This window comes from Colius striatus, chromosome 2 (assembly GCF_028858725.1).
Source record: "Colius striatus isolate bColStr4 chromosome 2, bColStr4.1.hap1, whole genome shotgun sequence".
In the NCBI taxonomy this organism is placed as follows: Eukaryota; Metazoa; Chordata; class Aves; order Coliiformes; family Coliidae; genus Colius; species Colius striatus.
The window spans coordinates 62,276,873-62,300,012 of record NC_084760.1 but is presented as its reverse complement, the minus strand read 5'-3'; the positions used below and the strand labels follow the sequence as shown (position 1 = coordinate 62,300,012).

Sequence of the window (23,140 nt, the reverse complement as noted above, 5' to 3'; positions counted from 1 at the left end):
GACACACATTTATTTATCAAAGCCATTTCCATTGACATACTGATTTACTCCTCTGACAGTCCCTCTGTTTCTGTTCATCACAATCATCTTGCTTTGCAATAGCTAGACCTTTCCAGCACCTGAGGGCAACCCATTCAGTCTAGTGCAATTACCTGCATGACATTCTGCATCTTTACTGTTCACAAACAGCAAGAAAACAAGAGAAATCTCCCAAGTTAGTACCTATTTTTTTCTTTCAGTATTTGAAGGTGTAATAAAACCCCAAGCCCTAGTCAAGGTTAAATACATTACAAAAACCCAACCAAACAAATGAAAACTTTGAGTTTAGTAATCTCTTTATGAGGAATTTAATCAGAAGAAAATACAGCCCTTTCTAGATTAGTATTTCTGGAAGTATCTTGGTGCCACTTAGCTTCCAGACTGCTCATAATTAATCATAGGATAATATGCAAATGTGTCTGAGTGACCCATTTCTCTTCTCAGATTTCCCCCATCCCATCCCATCCCATCCCATCCCATCCCATCCCATCCCATCCCATCCCATCATAAAACTAATAATCTTTTTTCTATAGAAGAAACAGTGGAAGAAGTATCCAGTTCTTCACTTCCATTAATGTTGCGCTGTCCTTCCTCTTTTAGTTTCCTCTGTGTCTTTTCATATAGAATTTAATAGTCTATTTATATAATTATTACTTATTTTTGAGGGATCTTGAGCATCCTCTGTAAGCATGCAGGATGGAGATTAAATGGAGATAAAGCAAGCTATTAGGTTTGCTACTCATCAAATTACTTTCAGAGGTGATCATTAAAATTGGTTGGTTAAGTGCATAATGGATCGTACATGAGTTTAAATGTATTCAATATCTGTTTTGTACTTGAAAATCCAAACCACTAGTGTGGCCTTTTGTTTGGTCAACAGTTGCTGGCATGAACTGCACACAATGCAGTACCTTTAGAAGACAGTGAAAGTGATGGGAGTTTGTATATGACAAATTTTATTTTCAATATGCAATAACACCCATCATTTTTATTTTACTTTTCAGAAAACACACATTGAATTATTTATTATTTCCAGAAATGACAGAATAAAACAAACCTTGGATCAGAAGTTCTTACAAAAGCCTAGGTTCAAACTAGAGTTATCAGAAACAGATGTTCCAGATACTGCTTGGGAAATTCATTTTGTTCTTAAGGAAAACAAAACAAAACAAAACAAAAAGACTGCAGGGGCATTATTCGTTACAAAGAACTGATCTAAAAAACAAGGACCTGTCACAACAACAACATTTGTTTCATTGCTCTGACTTGGGCAACAAGAAGATGACTTGGTAGTTGTGCTACACATTTCTAAATGCAAGTCTTCCGAGTATGCATTTCATCAGTAAGGCATAAAGGAAACTAAGATGTGAGTTGCAGGCTCGAGAGAAATCATTTGAATTTCAACAGAATTTGGAGGAATTCCTCTGTACTCTACAGATAAGGGGAAAGACATCTCCCCAGTCTTTCAAGAACTGTTTTTAATTGGTAAAGACAATCCTAAGTTCTATAGAAGATACACTGGAACTGCAAAATACCTTTCTATGCTGATATTAACCTTGGTGACCCCAAATGCAGTGTTTTCTAATGACCCTATCCAATCTTCAGTCTCATCCTTCAGCTCAGACTTAAGCTAAGTTCCTTCCTTTTGGGATGTAACCACAGATAATCATAAGGCAAACAATGTTTTCGGTAACAGCTGTAAAATCCTGTTATCTTCCACTGAGTTTCACTAGTGCAATTCACTGTGGCTTCTCCAACAGATTTATTCGTCATGCAGAAAAGAAAAATCCACTACAATGACTGAAAGATGGGGCTCACAGAAGTAGGAAGTATTTGTAAGCTACTGAATCAAGTACAACACACAAGTAACACATTTATTAAGAAACTACTGTCTCCCACCTCTTCCCAGTACTTTTGAACCAAAGTTAAAGTTTGTTTTCCTCTCTGTACAGTTGCAGCTTTCAGAGAATTACAATGCCTGGTAGTGACTTCTCCAGACACCTTAAAGCGATATAATGCCATTATCTGCTGATAATGGCAAAGAATGACCACTACTCATGAGTGGCTTGCTTTGACTTACATGGTGAGAGTTTAATTCTAACAGTTTGGGAAAGACATACAATAAGCACCAGTAAGGAATGGCACCTCCCTTTCCTTCATCTCCATCTCTGTAAAGGAGTTCAAATTGGTTTAACATTTGCAGCTGGTTAGATTTGATCTTTGTGTGCAAAAATCCACTCTGAAAAAGAGCAGATGCTGTAGGATCTTTTTATCTCAAAGGATCACTAACTGCGTAACTTTAGTAGCATCCTGGAGAAGGACCATAAGGAGAAATTAAAATGAAGTACAGATAGTGATATAATTAGAGCAGTGTGATAGCCACAACAGCTGGATGGAAGCTATCAGTTCCTTGGCAATTAAGTGTAAAAGATAACAGCAAGCGATGAAAAGAAAAAAAACAAAGCAAGTTTTTTGTTTTTCTGTACGTTTCCACAAGATGTAACTCCACTTTTATATGAAACAGTCAACATTTCTTGGCCTGTTATGGGTGTGCAATTAATTTAAATGAACAGTTAACTACATAGCAAAACAGCCTCGCTAAAGACATCTTCTATATTTATATTTGGCTATACGGGTTAAGTCAATTTCAGCAGCCCCTCTCTTGTCCATTCTCCTGAGCTTTTAAAACTTTAGTGATACAGATGTCATAAGAAAAAACATGATTTCATCAGTACAGCAAGGTTTCAACTGACTGATGCTACAGGGCAGGCACCTCTGCTCAGTTCTAACTGCTTCTGGCCAGGTGGAAGGAAGGAGCAGGCTGTGGTATGGCACATGCTGGTGATACCCCGCAGCTTTAGGGAGAAGGAAGTGGAGGTTCAGAAAAGCTGGATCACAAGGACAGTGTAACACAGAGCATAAGACCAGTTTAATGGGTACTGCACTGGTATTATCACTGTCTCCATATTATTTGCTAACATGTATGTGTATTGCCTTATCACCCCTCACCACCACCAAAGGCAATACGAAATTAATTGTGACCAGGCCTCTTTCTTGCATTGATACATCCTTAGAAATACAGATGCTTTGAAGAAATAAGAAAAAAGTAGTTTTATGTGAACTAATCTACTCTGGAGGAATATTTACACAAAGAGGTGCAGCCACACAGAGGGCTAGAGAAAATAACTTTGCCTCCCAAACTATGTTGACACAAACAGCTATTTAGACAGCTTGCTGCCCATTTGTAATATAATTGCCATCCAAGCACACACAAACACATAAGGGATCACTATTTGTTTTGTACATATGTTACTCTAAAACCTAGACATTAAACATTCATTCACATAATAGATGACTTTGGACTACAGAACTAGCATTTGGTTTACCCTTATTTGGTGCAGAACAATTTTAATTTCCAAAGGGTGCACCTTAGTATTGTATCATCATTGAAGTTCTGTTCTGATTTTGCACGTCATGGATGTCTAATATGCTCTTCACGTATCAAGTTTTCTAAGCTACTACACCACTTGCCATCACTTTCATTGAAAATCGTACATTGTTGCCATCTGGAATGTCACTGTTCATAGAATAAAAGTACAGAGAAATGAAAAGATTCCTGTCCTGTTCCCATTAATACTTAATCCCATTCTCAGCAACAAGATAGAAAGCCTGTCTCCATGGAAAGCATTAATTTATACTTTTCCATTGGCTGCTTTACAGAGTTCAGAACAGACGAGAGGCTGAGAAAGGTTTTCAGACAAAATTCAGAGCTTCAGTTTTTCTTACATTTGTGTTAAGCAAAACACAGTTTTAAAACTACAACAAAAAAAGGTTGGGTCTTTTTTGTCCCATGATTTAAAGAAATTCATGGTACGTATGTATTTGCTATTCTTTATATACTCCTTGAAATCATTTCAGAATCAAGATATGAAGAATTGAATGTTCATAGTATCTGTACTTTTTATCTGTGTCATTGATGGACTGCCTAAAAGACATTGAAAATGAATTCATGATTGTTGTATCACATTCACTCTACCACAGAAGAAAACAGCTGCTTTTAAATAAAGCTGCAAAAATAATACCAAAAGAAGTTACGTTCATGCTTACGTGCTGTAAGTAAGAGCCGGGCTTAATGGAGTAGTCTATTTAAATTCATCAGAACATATATCGATCATATGCAGAGAAAGTAAATATCAGAAAAGAAATAAGAAATCCAGTGAGTTACAGAGTAGAATTCCAATGTCTGGTCTAGCACTATCAGTCCCTACTGAGGAACAGTACATAGCTGATTACCATTTTCATATCCCCCATGTACATTCCATGCCTATCTAGTCTATGTGGAAAGGTGCAAGCTTTAATTATTTTTCTTATCCCCAGACTTTAGAAAGAACTATCACCTCTGGTTTAAAATCTGCATACTCTTAATACTGCTGACAAAGTAAATGGATTTGTTTGGTTCTTAATACTGTGCACCATTACAATTTCAGAAGATTTTTGGTGCTTAAGGCCTTATCCCCTTATCCCTGTTCCTTTGCATGCCAAAGCTACCTGGAGCTAGCTGAAGTTGGTAATATTTTCTCCTAGACATCTTGCCTTGTAAGCTCTCGTACCAGCAATTGCAGTTGAACACAGAAATACCCTGAATATCATCAGGATCACTTATGTTCATGTTTTGCACTGTAAAATGCACATTTTTCCAAGCATCTGAAAGTTTCTTAGTTGTCTGAAATGGCTATGAACCTGACATCAACACTACGATGTAAAAACACCCCATAAAAACGCAAAGCTTTGAACAAACACATTATGCAGAGGCAGATAACCCAAGACAGATATCAGAATCTTAATTAAGCACAAGGGAGTTTTCTGTTTCATCTAGCTAACACCTCCAGAACTTGGTACCTATTCCTTACGACCAGATCTCTCTCCTGCATGTTGCCTCCCCTTAGCAGGATACTGTACAAGAACCAGCTTGCCTCTCTGACTGTGGATTCTGTTCAAGGCTCAATTAGTTCCACAGGAATGTCTTGTAATTCCTAGATCAGATACTTAATCACAGTATCTATTTTGAACATTTTTTCAAAAGTACAGACTGGTTTTTCCTTAACACATAAAAGATACTTCAAAAATGCTGAAGTTCGTTGGGCAGTGCCAAAGAAAATATCATCTGGCTAGACAACAGAAATATCATTAAGAATGAAAGCAAAGGTTAATGACCCAGAATGGTACTTAATTTTACTATAAATGAATTGCATGTCCATTATGAATAAAATACCCTGCATGCATGGAGGAGAGAAGCAGTTCAAATCTCAAGTCGTAACTCCTTTAAAGCACACAGTGAAAATCATAAATCATCCAAATGCATGAAGAACAACAATGAATGGGGCTCATTTTCAGATCTTGATAGAGAGCAGACATGAAGGCAACTGACATATTGGGAACAGCAGCATAAAATTTAAGCAAATGATCTTTGTTGAGTCGATGTAGAAGCCAGGGAAAGGCTGCAAGTACTCGTACTGGAAGCAACTATTCAGTAAGTGTTCATTATATTGTAGTTGCAGTTTAATTCTATCACAGGTTTTTAAACTTCTTTTTAAAAAGAGTGTTTACATTTTGCATTGCTGAGATAGTCAAGCCTCACAATACATTAAATCAACTCAACAGAAAAAAACCTGAGGAATAATAACGCTGTTGCAGATGCCAAACTTCTGTCTGGAAGGCACATTGGCATGCAGTGTATACAGATATGTACCCCAGATTTACAGATTTGGCACATTAATGCCAATGTCAGAGTTCTAGAATTTGTGTGGCAAAAATGTACCTGGATGTACAAATGCCCTAATGGAGTTGGGGTATGCGCACCATCATTCTCCCTTTTCCAGCATGCAAGTGTAACTGCTTTCAAATCATTATCATCAATAAGCATTTACTTGGCTTCCAAGAAGGCTACTCCATACATTGCAGTTACAAAAGAAGAATATCCACCTAACAGCAATTCCAAGTTTGACAGGTAAGTCATAGAAAAAGAAGTTACATTCAGCCAGAACAGTCAGAAACACTATACACTGAGATCCATTCTGTAACACATAGAGCTCTTTGCAACAGACTTATAATCAAGATGTAATCACATCCTCCATACAAAGCAATGAAAATCTTCTTGCCTCATTCAGATCCACACAAAGTCCACATCAACTTCATGGAAAGCTGAACTGGGCTCAAAGCATGCAGTGATGTAGCACTGTAAGGACCTAATGTACTACACTATGCTTGCTGTTCCCTCTGAGCGCAATTCATCCAGAATCATAACTATGCACTCACTTGGGATAAAGTTTTAATTCCCAGCAACTGGCCTATAAGCTATTCTTGCCCTGCCTCAATGAAAAATAACCTGAAAATCAATTTTTTTGCAGCCTTACAAGTTCCCCTATGTGCTTCACATCATGGGCTTGTGAAAAGTTACTGCAGCACCTCTGAAGAAAAAGAATTCAGGGAGGAAGCAACCAGGCAGGAAACTCTTCAAGACAGCATTTGACTAGAATGTTTCCACATGCACTAAACTAAGTACTTTGCCAAACTTACACCTTTCACCTGTGTCCTTTTACCAGTTGAAGAAATTACGATGGTTTTATTTGCTTTTTCCAATCAGAATTTCAATGCAGATGTTACAAGTCACTTTTATCTGGGTTAAAAAATGAACTTCAGTGTGAATTAGAAAGGAATCTAGATGCAAATTATATCTGTGGCACAGTTAACTCAGCAACAGAAATTTCTGTGTGAAAACTATGGGCTTTCTCCTTTTAAAGCAAATAATTAGCTTTAGTTTTTCTGCTTTTCTTGCTTGACAGAAGAGTTCATGCTACAAACAACAATCCCCTGTTTACAAAACAGAGATGTAGCAACAGAAGACGAGAATCATACCACAACCAATATATGTGCCCCTTATAAGATGGATTCCACTCATTCATATCAAAAGCTGAGGGGTTTAGAATTACAACTACATATCAAGTCTTTTCTAGTACTCCAAATATTGTGACAAACCATGTTTCACTGTCATGTGTGATGCTACCAATGGTCAACCTGACATTCTAAGCAGACAGAAGAAAGCTTTATACCTCATCTTACCATTCTAGTCCACCTCTATTACTCTTGCTCCTGAAACAAAACTACCTCATTTTCCATGAGCTCACTGTGACTTTCACCTATCCAATTTTGCAATTCCGTCTATCCTGCCATCCTCTACTACCCAATGTAAGTAACTGCTTTATAAATAAAAATGGACCTGAAGTGAGGTTTATTTAATAAGCATTCAGCCAGACTCACTTCCAGAAGCTTTCTGCAATCTTGTGTCTCTTATTCAGGATCCAAGTCTTACAGTCCAGCCACGACCGCAGTGGCTGTAATAGCCAAGTGAAAAGTAAATCCATCACAGCTCTTACCTGACCACAGTTGTGAAGACTTAAATCCAGTCCACATGTAAATTCAGTATGATGCTCGACAGTTTCCAGTAAAGGGTTAGGCTTGGAAAAGTCCCAGAATCTAGAGGGAGGGGGAAGGAGGGAGAGAGAGGTGGGAGGAAGGAATCAAACAAACCACAATTAAAGTAATTGAAAGGCCATTTCAAAAACATAATGCAAGATATTGACAAATCTGTTGCTGCCACGGTATTTAAAAAGCAAACTCATCCACTTAGGGAACATAACAAATTGTATTCCTGCAAAGCCATCTGCTGATTTGCATAAATTCAACCCCATTGGGCAAAACCAACTTTGTCTCCTGTTGCAGAAACTGAGATGAAAGTTTGCACCAAAGAGCAGTCACTGGGATATTATTAAAACAGAACAAAACACAGGCTAGAATATTCTTATTATATGTTTCTTGATGGGGAATTTTATCTCTGAAAGGCATTAGCAAAATTTATGATTTTTCTCATTTTTGGTATTTGGTATTGTTCACTATGGGGACCTTATTTACTGACAATTATATGTTCATTTAGAGATATTGGTCATTCCTAGTCTCAAATTTGAGATTATGTTCCTGTAAAACAAAGTTTAATACTATAATTTAGTAATCAGCTTGTACTACAGAGATTCACTAATTCATATTTCTAAAAGCAATTTTTCTTTCCAGCTCTGGTTGTTATAAATGCTCAGAAAATTGATTTCTGAAGTGCTCTACTTCTCCCAGCTACTGTTCTGTTAGATGCAGCATCTATCAATGCAGTTAACAGCAAGGATAAAAAAGGCCTAAGAGACGATGGGATGAAAGTATAGGTACAAGAAAGCTCAGTCATGAAAAAAGGATTCAGGAATAGATCTTTGAGATAACAACACACTGAAAAGACACCATATGATGGCACAAAAGAAATATTTGAAATAATATCCTTTCTTGCATTGTATATACCACTTAGAGAAGTCCACTGGCTGCAAAGCACAGCACATTTTGTGGGGAATCAAATTTTCTACAGCTCGAATTTTCTCACAGTGGTCAATCACAGGCTTTACTTCTGTAACAACAACAGAGGTGTCTCTGTCTTGCTCTTATTGGGGAAAGTGACAAAACTTAATAATGACGGTTCGTTATCTGACCAACTACACTGAAAGCACTGTGTGTTCAAAACAATTCAGGTAAAACAGCAAACACTGGAGCCAGCAGGGTCAGTTTGTTTAACTTGTAGATGTTATTTCCTTCATAAATGAGCTGAGTGATATCAGCATAATGGCTATGCCATAGCAACAACCCTCTTGAGGTAAGATAAACAACCTATTTTGCAGGAGAAAGGAGCAAAAGACCATCTCGGCATTTTCATCCTCACACATTTGTTCTTAAGAAGGTAAGGAAACAAACCTTGTTCCTAAGTATTAATGGTAGCCTTCCTTACCAGGTTAGCTCTCTACTAACTCTTGAAGGACAGATGTTCATAAGTGAAACCTAAGACTAAAGGAGACAACTTCAGACCTACATGGACAAAAACTTAGACTTTGTGATCAGTTTTAAAATAGTAGGACAGATTGGTGTTTCTTGTGTGGAATCATATTCACAAAAAGTCAGCAGCAGTACAGAGTTTAAGAGTACTGCAACTTAGTTCAAGTTCCACAGACTGTCTAGGATCTATGTTTTTTTAATATTAAAAAAGGTTTACTAGTGAAAGTCCAAAACCGTGAACTATCTCAGGACTGAAACCCACTGATAAGAAGTTAATGATGGCTTGCATAACAACTTCACAGTCCAAAGTGAAAAATGCTATCTATAGCCCAGCTTCCAAAACTAGCATGGTGACAACAATATTTTGCTTAGAGTGAAATTCCACTATATTCTGAAGACTTAAAGTGCAACACAGGTTTTCTAAGATAGCATGACAGCTGTAGAGCAAAATGAAGATGGCACCTTCAGCACAAACAGGTGTGTTGGCATTACTTTAATTGTAAGTGTATCTATGTGGTTGGCAGCATGAACTTCAACAGTGGGCCAGACAATCACATATGCTTTCAGGATCCACCACATGCTTCTACAGGCTGTACAATCAGAGGTGTGTCAGACAGAACTGTCATTTTTACTCACATTATATACATTAAAACTAGCACTCATTACTGCTGTCACATCTACTCTGACCATAAATACCCTGCAACCTATATGACTGCATTTTCTTAAACCTTTTTTTTCCACTGAAACTCTTGAAAGCATACCTTTTCCCTCATTTCTTGATAGTTTCTTCTTTTTTTACATGTATTTCACATGCAATGCATGAGCTACACATACATTGCAAGTGGGCTGCTTATTCTAAACTTGCCATTATGTGAAGAGAAAAAGCCTATCCGTTCCATGGATGTTATACTTTTTACTGCTCAAACAATATCACAGAGATCTTATATTGCTATATATATCTCCTATGCTCCCCTATCAAAACACTTTTATTAACCCCCAAAATAGTTTCTCCTACTATTTCCTCCTCCCCTATCTCCTGCCCCCACACCTTCACCACTGACTGGGAAAAAAAGGCAGCAAGAATCATTTGAGGTTGCAGTGTCTGTACAAGGTAGTACAACGTATGTGTTATGGCAACCTGTTGCTGCATGCAGAGGAGCTAGCAGATCAGCAAGCAGATTAGACAGATCTCTGCTTCCCTTAAGGTAATACTTAGTATTTCTCTCTTGTATGCTCATGAGTTTCCATTGAATTTCTACAAAATCAGTAAATTTAGACTACAACTTTACTGTCAAATCTAATGAAGATTTCAATAGTTTCAAAAGTTACTTCAAGAAATGATTCAGGGAAAATGCATAGATGAAAGCTCAAAGAACACAACTCCTTAAGTCCATTTCCTTCTGAGGAACACAAAAAAATATTTATGACAAATATTTTTTACTACTATTTTTGGGTTTCAAATAGAAGATGTCTTCATCCATTGTATTTTTAGGTGGGTGTAAATTAGTTATTTAGAGGCCATTTTCCATGAAAGCCCACTCAATAACTAATGCCACCATACACACGCAACCACATCAGGCAGAAGTCATAGTAGCATATGGATGTATACAACCAAGAAGTTTTAAAGAGCAACCCGGAACTCTGTTAGTTTAGTACACGTATATTACATAATTCAGTCTCCTACTCCCACTCTCTAATCCTTGTACAAAGATAGCTACCTGCAAAAAGTTCTTCCTACAAACTAGAAAAACTTCTGTCTGAGCAGAGCTTAGTATCAAGCTCTAGAAAAACTTCTGTCTGAGCAGAGCTTAGTATCAAGCTACTTTTGGACACAGGCCAATCAGGGTAATGTTGTTACTTGAGGCATTACCTGGGGACAGCTAAATATTTCCACAATAATATCTTAAAGAGATTATTTCATTGCACTTACAGTAACTAATCAACATTATGAAGTAGCTCAGGTATAGAAGAAAGCCTTTATTCAGAGTATTATCTTCCATAAGCATCAAAGAAAAGAGAAAGAACTGCTTGAAAGCCAAATCAAATGGAAGAGGATCCAAAAACGTAATTCTGAAATAAGCTGTACTTTTGAGTTTGCTCCTACAGAACAATTCTACCCTAAGGACTTAACTTACATGCTTTATTTCAAAATAATTCTCAATTTACTTCCCAGATACTGTATAGGAAAAAAAAGCATCCCACTTACCCACTCATGACCCTACTCTAATTACACATCGGGTTTTTGTATTACATATGTGAGTTGACATCCTGACAATGGAATCACATACAAACATTTTTCATCATAAAATGGCAGACAGCATGTTTCATTTCAATTCGTCTGCCACAATATAACAGAACAACTTTTGAGAACTAGTTACTAGCTTTAACGATATCCCTTCTACTTTTGAAGATATTCAAATCTGCAAAATTCACCAGTAACTTTATTATTTTCCTCCAAACAATGATTTGAGAATAAGCCAACCTGAGAACATGTCAGTATCATCATTCTATTGAGGTATCAAGCAAAAATCCTAAACCAGAAACACAATGCACTTAAAAACAGGGTATGCTCACAAAAGGAAGATACTTCTTGTCACTAAAAGTTCAATCTGATTTAAGAAATTCAAATGAGAAACTCCATTTAGGCAAGTACATGCCTTCTCTAGTACTTTTGCAGCCCAGTATACAGAATCATGTGCTACTCTCATCTTGAAGGATGAAGACGAGCCTATATGGGCTGAATGGTACACTAGATTAAAAACTTCATTGCTGTGGATACACAGTAATTTAAGTGTAATGATGAGAATGAAGTTATCCAACTTACTCTGTATTCCCTGATTTTTACCTAAAACACAAATTAACCAAAAGGGCTTGCAAACCTCTACCTTAGGAACATCTGTGGTATCATCAGAGCTTCTACACACTCCCCATCTTTTAGTATTATAAGATCTGATACCAGCTTAATGAAGTTCTATGATGTATCAGATCTTCTGTTTAGATTTTGGTGAGCGCTGTCTGTGCCTAATGCACCAAGATTTATTTTTTTATACTGAATAGAGTCCAAAAATACAGAACAGTGATTCCAGTAAGAGATGACACTGATGTTCTTTCAAACTGAATTTTTATAGAGATAAGGTTTAAGAATGTACATATGGACCTAAATAAGTCCTGGAAATGTTACAGTACTTCGTGCATTTCCTGGCATTTTAATGATTCATTTATGTTAAAACTGCTTTTTAGTTAACCTACACTTTTCCTGATGTCTTCCTAAGAAAAGGAAATAATGGAATCACAGAATGGTAGGGGTTGGAAGGGACGTTTAGAGATCATCTAGTCCAACCCCCCTGCTCAAGCAGGTCAACCTAGATCAGGTCGCACAGGAACATGTCCAGGTGGGTTTTGAAAAGCTCCAGAGGAGAATCTACACCCTCCCTGGGCAGCCTGTGCCAGAACTCCATTACCCTCACAATAAAATAGTTTTTCCTCATGTTTAAATGGAACTTTTTGTGTTCCAGCTTCTTCCTATTACTCGTCCTGTCACAAGATACAATAGGAAAAAAGGGATGCCCCAACCTCCTGACATCCACCATTTAGATATTTGTAAATATTAACGAGATTCCCCCACAGCCTCTTCTTCTCTAGACTAAACAGCCCCAGGTCCCAGAGCCTTTCCTCGTAAGAAAGATGCTCTGGTCCCCTGATCACCTTGCTGGCCCTGTGCGGGACTCTCTCCAGAAGTTCCTTGTCCCCCTTGAGCTGGGGAGCCCAGAACTGCACACAGAATTCCAGATAAGGCTTCACCAGGGCAGAGTATAATAGGAAGAGAACCTCCTTCAACCTGCTGGACACACTCTTCTTGATGCACCCCAGAATGCCATTGGCACATTGCTGGCTCATGTTTAGTTTGTTATCAACCAGGCTTCCCAGTTCTCTCTCTCAGAGTTGCTCTCCAGCAGGTCAATCCCCAGCCTGTACTGGTGCGTGGGGTTGTTCCTCTCCAGATGCAGGACTCTGCACTTGCCCTTGTTGAACCTCATGAGGTTCCTCTCTGACCAAGTTTCAAGCCAGTTGAGATTCCACTGAATGGCAGCACAGCCTTCTGGGGAATCAGTCAGTCCTCCCAGTTACTAGACAGGGGTTAAATCTAAATCATTATACCCAAGTATTACACCCTCTTTGTCTTAGCCCCCGCTATGAAGTTGGCAAGAGAACTAGTTTTCTTTTCAGTACCTTGCCTATAGTGCACATATGCAATCACTACACTATTTGCAAAGGATTAAGCTAAGCATTATTAATTTCAACCTACTATTTTTTGGTTTTAGACAGTCAGTTGTGATTATGTGCCAAACTAGCTGTTTCACCTGAAACAAAAGCCCTGCCTCTTACATGACACTTATCTAAGATTTGTGGTTGTTTGGTTAAACTGTAAAGCTTCAGTAATATTTAAGATTACAGAACTTGAAACAGTAAGATACACTGTAGTCAGTTATCTATTTTATGTTAATACTTACAAACAATTCTGAGCTTCAAACAGAAATCTTACAGAAAATGAACAATGTTGTAACTAAGTTGCTATTAAAATAACACTGCTTGTTTGAATTAATCTGTGTTTAAAAGACTGCCATGCCATATTGTTCTATGAATTACTATCAAACGTGGCTAAAAAGTCACAGGCCTTAAGTAGATTCAAAAAGATCCAAAATAAATACCAGGTACCGGAATCTTTACTTGTTACTTCTTTACTTCATCTTTTTTTAACTTGAAATGCATGTATATGTGTATATATAGTCATATACACATGTGTGTGTGTATATGCACATGTGTACATGACAGCATGTGTGTGTGTTATGTGCATGTGGAGTGTGTAGTACATCCAAACTCTGGACATACGGTTTCTTACTGTGAACTACATTCCCTCCTGTAAATGATGCTACAGGATATGTAGTAGAGGTACAACATAGTCATCATATTATATTCTTTAAAAGACATGTTCCCAAAGTGTTGTGGTAACATGCCTCCTCCATTCCACAGCATATTTTGCTAGTGCCACCTTTTCCAAGGACTTTCACTTGTTCCGCTCTGCTGTTTGTTCACCCATATCAAGTCCAGCAATGAATACTTTTACACAACTGCTAAAAATCTATATTTCATCTCTTCAATCCTGCTTTCTGTCCTAGTCACAAGAAAAGTCGTTGTTTGGACAGAAAAATAATGCCTAGGGTTACATTTTGTGAAAAAGTCCCCAAGTTCTGCATTTACAGACACCCCGGTAGAGGAGCTAGGAGCTCTCCTCATCTTTACTGACAGTTTCCATATACAAAAATGTCAAGAGCTGAAACTGCACTAGATTTCAGTGCTGCATGAAACGCATTAGTGCCAAACCTGAAGGATATATAGTCAGTGTAAAAAATGGGAAGAGCACTGACAACACAATCAAGTCACTTGAATGCATCAGCATGCTGATTATTAGTCTTATTGCTCAGGGAAGGCCACTGGAAGAAACCAATTACTGCTTTTTATTTTATACATAGAAGCCTTTTGAGAAATGATATGCTGCAAACCAGCTGGCACTGCATCAGTAAAGGATGTTAAGTAAGATCCCATAAATAACCTTCCACAGATCACTGTGCAGCATTCTGTGAGAAGTATAGTTTAATCATAAATAAAATTAAGCACTTTATATAAGGATGCTGGTACAGCAGTCTAGAAAGTTCCATACATACATATAGCACAGCACTTACACTGTCAGGCTCCTGGCACTAGCCACACAACAGTGGATTATCACTGGCAAGGCAATACCCCTTTGCCACAGTAAGCAAAAGAGTAACAACTAACACAAACTTAGGAAAGAGTCTCAAGCACTTCAGTACTTTACTGAAACAATGGTATACCTATGGGGGACAGCAATATCACAGAAGGTCACCATCCAGTTTTCATCCACAAAAGACAGACATAATTTTTGAAAAAGAAGCCCATGTTGGGACTGAAAATTTAAGAGACTGACTGGACTACTAAACTTACAGATTTACCATTATTGGCAGCTCACCTTCCTAGCCTCCATTTCCTGAGAAGCCTTCATCCATTGCAGCACTCCAGTCTCACAAGCAATCCCACCATGCCTCTATAATCCCTAGGAGGACACAGCTCTGCTGCCACTCATAAACTTCTAATTCTTCATTTGTCTCCTCTGCTGAATATAGGTATCTGGCTGCTTTCACAGGGAAAGTGCAAAAACCGCTGGCATTATGCCATTCCTCACACTCTTCTCTGATCCTCGCTTTTCTTCAGGTTATCGTCACTCTGCCTGTTTCTAACGCCAGCTTGTGCTGCTTGACATCACAAGTTTCCAGCCTCCTCTGTCATGGGAATTTTTATCCTTATCCTCTATTGCTTGAAGCATCGTCTCCAACTGTCCCACCTTCCTCGCACTGTGGGATTTAGGCTCTCACCTCTAAAGGATATATGTGAAGACTCTGTCAATCTTGAGTTCACTGCCCTTGATGGTATGCAGTCTGCTCATCAACTCCTGCAGCTCTTTCACTTCCCTACCTCAAAGAGAATATCTCTCTCACAGTTGAGGCCACCATCAGCCACAGGAAGAGGCACCAGGTCCTCCCTGCAGTCCAGCCAGCATCCTCTCTAGTGCTACTGAAGTTAAGGACTCGCATGTACAAAAGAAAACTGTTCCAGCAACTGCTTCCCTGTGGAACATCACCATTGTCATTGTACAGTCACAAGGAATCTCACACCATCTATAGCTGAGCTTTGGAGCCCTTTTGTACCAGTGCCCTTTTCTTTTAGCTGCATTCTGGGAGCTGCGACCAAAAGCTTGGACAAAAAGAGGTTATTTCAGCTACACTGCTCTTCCAGCAAGATTCTTGCAATGCTTGACACCTTAATCTCATGACACTACTTTATAGGATGTTATGGCACAAGACTATATAGATTTACAATTTAGAAACATGTACAGGCACTGAGAGTTAACAAAGTTAACAAAGATACTCACCTACATTCATTTAAGAGGTTACTGCCTTCGTATCAGACACTATCACAGCTGGATGCAACTACATTCAGCAGAATGATATGAAAAGGATTACAGAAAGCATCTGTCAGAGCAGATATCATTCAGAAGAGTGACTGAGCTAGCCTTTAGTTGAAGAACTCATGCATTTTCGACATAGTTTATGACGAAGAGAAAACATCCAATAGAAACATTAACTGCACTTCAGTATGTCCACTCTGAATCTGTTTTGTATTGTAAGATGCAGTAAAATAGATTATCTTTCCAACTTTATCCAATAAAAATATACTGTACCTCACAGAAAAATCGTAGGAGCAAGAGGCCAATAAGGTTGCATGGAATGGTGAAAACTGCAAGAAAACGAATCAGAACAATTTTTAAAGCAAACTCAGTGTGAACATATACAGACTTACTTTAAGTAGACAGTTACAAAAATTTAACTAGTTAAGCTGTCTTGGTAGGTACCACATTATGTTGCAAAAAAACAGACTACATCAACAAATTTCCCCACCATGCTTCTAATTACAAGGAATGCTCTATGGGATCCTGGTTTGGTTTGATTCCATCACAGCAATGCCAAACAACCTTGGTGTAAGTTAAGAAGTTTTAAGACAGTCCTATTATCAGTCATTAAATTCCACTTTTGGTTGACAAGCTGATATTATCTCACTATACAAAACTAATTTCAGAAAAGCTATGTGACCAGTTTATTGTTTTCAGAGAGAGAAAATTTGTGCCATACTGCAGAGAACATAACATATATTACTGTCATCAATTCCATTTCCTAAAATTTTGAAATTATTTAAAGAAATTGGAAGATTGAAGATAAGTTGAAAAACTGAAGGTAGTATAATGCCACTTCATAATTCCCCCTGTCCTGTAGGTCATTTTACAAGACACACTTTTCTACAGAGTCTTGCAGACAGGTCTAAGAACAGCACCAATAAGGGTTCACTTAGGTAAAAACTGTTCACCTTGGCTCCAGCATTTTGATAACCTTCAGTTTCCAGCTCTTTTAAGGTCATTATTTCTCAACAGGAAATACACAAGTCATTGACATAACTTCACTCTGAAATGCAAGTCCTCCACATCACGCTTCATAGGTAAGATACTACCTGCAAGACTTTCAATATTATTCACAGCTATTACAAAGTCAAAAGTTAAATGTGGGCTATTGCCACTACTGCCCAGGAGTTGCCAAGAAAGTTTTGTATGTTGCTGCCTTCTGAATAAAGAGTTCTCTTTACTATAGCAGAATTTAAGGATGTGTATGCTGTATGCTTGAACTTTAACCTCCCCAGACTTCCTACGATTTTCTGAAGGAAAAACAATATTGTCACAACAAAACATCTTTTTTCCTTCTGCATGCTAGGAATATGAATAATAAAGAAGAAATTTGATGGGCAGCAAAAAACAATGGTATATTTCCCACATTCCCCCTTCACAAGTCTGTCCAGTTTCAGATAAAGCAAAAATATCCCGTCATAGCTCAAAAGCTTTGTCATTAACCTAGAAACTATCCTAGAAATTTCCCTGAGCAAACTCTATCAAAATATTTAACAGAGTGCTACACATATAAGTTGAAAGAATTTGCATAATGTCTTTCTGCTACAAAGAGAAGAGAGTATTTTAAAATACTGTTCCCTTTAAGATACTACAATTTGTCATCTAACAGTTGCAAATGGATAGAAGAGATCAATCCGATCTGGCCCCAAATATGTTACAGAACGCTCATCCGAGTATCTTTTTAGGTAAACTCAAAAACTATAACTACATTTCAGCATAAGAGATTAAAGCCATCTAAGAATGAGACAACCAAATGCACCACTGTAAAAATCTCCTGAAAATGGCTCCAAGTGTGCTGATAATGCTCTGTACTGCCGTGAGAGACCACGGGAAATCTGAAGGAATCCTGATAGTATAATTTTAGGTAGAATTCCTTGCCAGTCTCCGATCTGACAATTAACACAACCCTGAACAAGTGAACAGAATACAGAAGATAGGCAACTGAAGAGTGTGATTTCATGGTTGGTTTAAGACAATTTCAGAGTGCACTGCTGCCAAGACACATGGCCTTCCCTTTCCTTTCCACTTCAGGCTGTGTGCTCCTGTCCCCCACCTTTGTGTCAGGGCTTGCGATTGTGCAGTTGAGTGACAGATTGAGTCAGCTTAGTGAGCCGGACAGAAACTAGTCACTTTTATAGACAGGATTTTCAGTCAGAGGTATCAGCTGCACCAGCTTGCTGCATAGCTTTATAATTGCCAGTGTCAGTACAATGTAGGGGAAGAGACATTGGTAGGGACAGCTGCCTCTATTTAGGTAGCATCCAGTTCTCTCTCTCTCCACTGTGACTGGTTAAGTTATACTGCACAAGCAAAGATCTGCTGTGCCACCTCTAAGTGCCACAGTCTCATATCTAATGTCCAGAAGCACCATCTCTATCTTGAAATTGAAGCTATAAAAGCCTAAGATATGACAGCAGTCATGTACTCACACATACCTCTCCTTTGCACACGTATGCATATATAAGCTCTCCACCATCTCCCTAAAGTCACTTAGTGAACTGATCTCAGAGGCTGATGCAAAGGAAGTTCTACTGCTGGCCAAACCCTAATGATAATTTCAAGATATTTTAAGAAAACAGGGAGCATGATGAGCTATAAAATGAAACTCAGAGAAGGTAGTATAAAATAGAAAAGATACCCTATCTGGTCAGGCCAACAGTCTTCAAGAGCCCAGTGCTCCATGTTTGTACCTATATATATTTTTTTTTCTGCCGCTTCAGACTTCCCAGAAAATATTAATAAATGTATCTATTCCTGAAAGGCTTTAAAAAGCTCTGCACTATTTGACTAATATTAAAAGCACTGACTAACATGAAAAAAATGTCATCATGCATCTAGAACAAATTCCTGTTGGTGGTTATCTAGTAGTACACAGATCCAGTATAGACACCTGTAGCCTTTTATGCATAAAGTTTCCAAATATCTTTGAACACGTTAATATTTTATTTGTATACAAAAAAAACCCATATTTACGAGCTCCATGCCTTTCCTTATGTGAATATTGACCCTTTGGATGGAAAGAAAAAGGCACACCATTTAAAAAGTGAATAAGGGAAGGTATTTTTTTTATCTCAAAGCTTCCATATAACTTAACTGAATTAAATCTCCCAACCTTCTCTCAAGCTCTCAAACACTCCTCATGGAAATATATTCACTTTGAAGATATCATTTACTTTGAAATTCTAGCAATCTGCTAAACATCAAAATGTTTTACAGGGCTAAGCTGAAGGTTTCCAAGAACAGTCACTGTATCATCTAAATTCTTCAACATCTGTTGTTTTTTTCCCCAGTTATTACATAATATAAAATAGTACTGCTTTCCAGAAAAGCACTGTGTAACAAGTCAACAGGGAATAAAACAGAACTTACCTTTACTCTTCTGATAGCGTAAGTATGACCAAGTAAGATGAACACTGGTTGCCGGATGTTCCGCAAATCCCAGCCTTTCAAGCTACAGTCAACTGCACCAGTGACCAGCAAGTTCTGATGATTGGATAAAACATATATGTATCAGGATAATTTAATTATTAAATTGTAATGATGCACGTGTTGTCTACAAAAGTTAAAGAGATCAAAGAATACAGATGAATAAATCATAAATTGTGTCTCCAGTGCATTAATTAAAGAGAACAGGTAAATATAAACTGTTTCTCCACTATATAAAAGAATTATCAAAAACTCTGATCTACTTGGGCCATCGATTTGTTGGAACAACTTTCTGATGATGTAGTAAAAAGCAGCAAAGCAACTAGACAAATTTTTATAAAGAGCAGATGCATTAATGTTGCAGCAAAAAAACCTGCTGCTATTTAATGAGAGTGGTTCAAATAAAACCAAAAAAAAGTTGGACAAACAGGTTTATACCTCATCGTATTTGCACCAGTCACAGCTCAGGATCTCAGCATTGTGGGCTGGTATCACAACTTTGACTCCCGGGGCTTTCACATCCCAAACTCTTAAAGTCTGGTCACCTGAAACAAAAAGAAGTTGATTCAGTTTTGAATTTGTTATGGGATACAGTTAATCCATCAGGACTTAGTAGACAACTGTTTCTTAGATGTATGAAATACAAACTATTATATGAAGACACGCTAAATAAAGCAAGTACATTATAGAAAATGATTGATGCACAAAAGGAATCAGAATTGACACTTTCATTATTTTTTAAAATATGATTTGATTAAAAGGAGACAGGGTAAATCACTTAAATAACATTTAATTAAAGTAGGACCTTTAAAATAGGGACTTAAAAGAACAGAATAATTAAGTAACTTTCCTTGCAAGTCAGATGAGAAAAAGTACACATGCTTTTGGCACACAGAAAAGTCAGCAGTACTTAAAATGCAACTTATCTCTAGATTCTTCCAATGAAATGAAAATTTAAGATGTATTATCTGCACTCATTAAGTGCAAAACCTGCAGTTATTCTCCTTTATTGAAATGTCAGAAGATAAAAGTCATTCTGCTGTAACTGTTACACATATTAAAGGCAACATCTGCTTTAACTTGGGAAAACACAGACACACCTGCCATGACAGAGGCTTTAAAGTCTCCACACACATATAGGTCTTTAGAGAGCAATGAAGGGAGTCCAGCTTAAGAGCTGTGAATCACCTGAGCTTCTCTCTTTACTTCCAGCTATAAATTGTCTGCTACCTCTAAACATCTTTAGCATTTTTGTATACCCTTCTTCCAAATTCAGTTCCTAAAGGCTTACGAAGACATGGAAAAATTGCATCAGCTTAGAGGACAACCACACTTTTCAATTCTTTTTTATTCATGATTCTCTCACTAACCCTGAATATGGATTTTCCAGCTCATTACAGAGAAAGAGAGTGAATTGGAATTCATAATTACATCTGTATTTGTACAAGAGACAAATGAAATCACTGGAAGTTATATCCAAACATCCATGATTTCTACAGAAAGAATACACCTAAATACTACCTAAATTAAAACAAAATAAAACAAAACCCACTGTTTTTTTTACCTTGCTACTGAAGAAATTACTAATGTTTCTTTACTAGAAATACTTCTGGAAATCCTGAAACTGGTTATAAACAATAATTATGATTTTTTTGCTGTTGAGATAGAAATATTTTTATGGTTTTATTGCCCAGTGGGTCACTGGTCTTAAAATGTACCACTGGGCACACAAAATCATGGCTCTTTTCAAGAAATTGGCTACGATTCAAACAATACCATCACCAGAGCCACAACAACAATACTCCTGCTGCACAAACTGCCAGGCCCTGTAAACTTTGAAAAAAGACTCAAAACGTTTGCAAAGCCTGAACACAAAAAGGAAGCCCAAAGAGTTTGGTTCCATTACATGACAAAATACTGACCTTACAGTTGTGGTACTACACAGATTATGGGAAGCTTTGATGGCTAGTTGGCTATTCCTCAGACTCCATAACTGTGAGAAATACAGTACTCTTGGTGGATAAATTCCCTACCTGTAACACATGATTTCTCACAGTTTTCACTTCCCTCACCTATTTTAATAGTGTCAAGAGGGAGACTGCAGTCCTGACAGTGACACCCTGCAGTCAGTCGAAGCCCCAAACATCACTACAGTGCTTATTAAAAACCAGGAAAACATATGGAGAGGAAGAAACATGACCAGCAGGGTCTTGGCAAAAAAAAAAAAAAAAAAAAAGGCAGTATGTCCATCCACCCACCATTAGTCTTGCTAATCTGCTTGCCTGCAGAAGACAGATTTCAGTTTGAGTCTTAAGTCTTTCAGAGATATTATAATGGACTTCTTAAAAAGCTTTTATTTTAATTTCATCAGATAACATAGATTTGAAGGGGAAACACATATTTCACTACAGACAGGGCAAATTTTCCCCCAAGCAAATAAATATATAAATCCAGGTGAACTAGAATGAACTGCTAGAGAGATGGCCCACAGTAGTATTATGGAGGCCAAAAACATTTGGAAAAGTAAGTTACTCAGCCAATAACAATTTTGACACTAAATATACAGTTGTTTTAATTACTTCTTTTGTAATAGAAAATGCTGATGCACAAGAAAAAGACTTATTTTCCTTTTCTTTTTTTTTTCCAATTCATTTGAAAATGCTGGACTTAGCTGCTATTTATTCTGTTTGGCACTATTTGTGAAATGTTTTTAATGAAGTCATATAACATGCAAGCAAATCTTTCTGTGAATAGAACAGACTGAATTAAAGGCAAATCCATGTTTTCTATTTAAGTAAGAGGAAGAATCAATTTAATAATTTAAAAAACCCCACTGATAAACCATAATCCTGACACAGTATACATTTTAACAAACTTTTTGTACCTCAAAAAACAACCTCACAATACGTATCCATTTTCTGCATTTCATTTCAACACAAAATGCTGTTCAAAGCTTTGGTATTTGAAATTTCCACATTTCTATGGTACCTTCAAATCTGTATTGCATAAGATTAATTTCTTCTGCATGGTAAAGCAGAAATAGGATTAAAAGTACAAGTAAAGCACACCTAGTACAACCATTTTCACTAACAGCCACTTCCAGTTGGCATCTCAAAGTAAGCAACCATAAAAGTGGCCAACATTTTCCCCATTAAACATTTCTATTTTTGTAAGAAGCAATTTCTCTATGGCAACAGATTTTTGCTGGTCTGTTAGATAATTATGATTCCAGAATTGTTTGTATATTGTACTTGCCTTCTTTCATTTTAATGAATATTTGTGAAATCTTGGACGAATCAATAGAACTACACAATATATACTCATCTATTCAAAACTTCTGAAAGAGATGCTAATCTACAAGTACATCATCCCCATACATAGGATAAGATTGCTAATGTGAGTGACAACGTATGATAGTGAAAAGACATAGTTTATTTAAGATTTAAATTTCATGTAGGTTTTATACTGGCTTTTTACTTACAGATGTATTTTACCCAAATCCAGAAATCATAATCTTCTAAGCCCAGTGGCAACAACTACCTAAGTTGCCAGACACTGCCAGGCAGTGCAGAGGTAGAACTTTAACTATAGAAAACAGCTAGGTATTTGGGAGATTAATAAAACCCCAAGAAACCTTAAACACTATATGAAGGCAAAAAGGATTCCAAG

At 37.4% G+C, this 23,140-nt stretch overlaps 1 protein-coding gene across 1 annotated transcript in view; it reads right to left on the bottom strand.

Annotated features, from left to right (window-relative positions):
• PEX7 (peroxisomal biogenesis factor 7) overlaps positions 1–23,140 on the bottom strand; it is a 42,804-nt gene that overhangs the window by 6,189 nt on the left and 13,475 nt on the right. Inside the window, exons 6-9 of the mRNA XM_061989884.1 lie at positions 19,910–20,016; positions 19,415–19,528; positions 16,274–16,329; positions 7,473–7,572 (exon numbers count right to left, since the gene is read on the bottom strand). Of these exons, the coding sequence (XP_061845868.1) occupies positions 7,473–7,572; positions 16,274–16,329; positions 19,415–19,528; positions 19,910–20,016 (377 nt within the window). The remainder of the gene's footprint in view (positions 1–7,472; positions 7,573–16,273; positions 16,330–19,414; positions 19,529–19,909; positions 20,017–23,140) is intronic.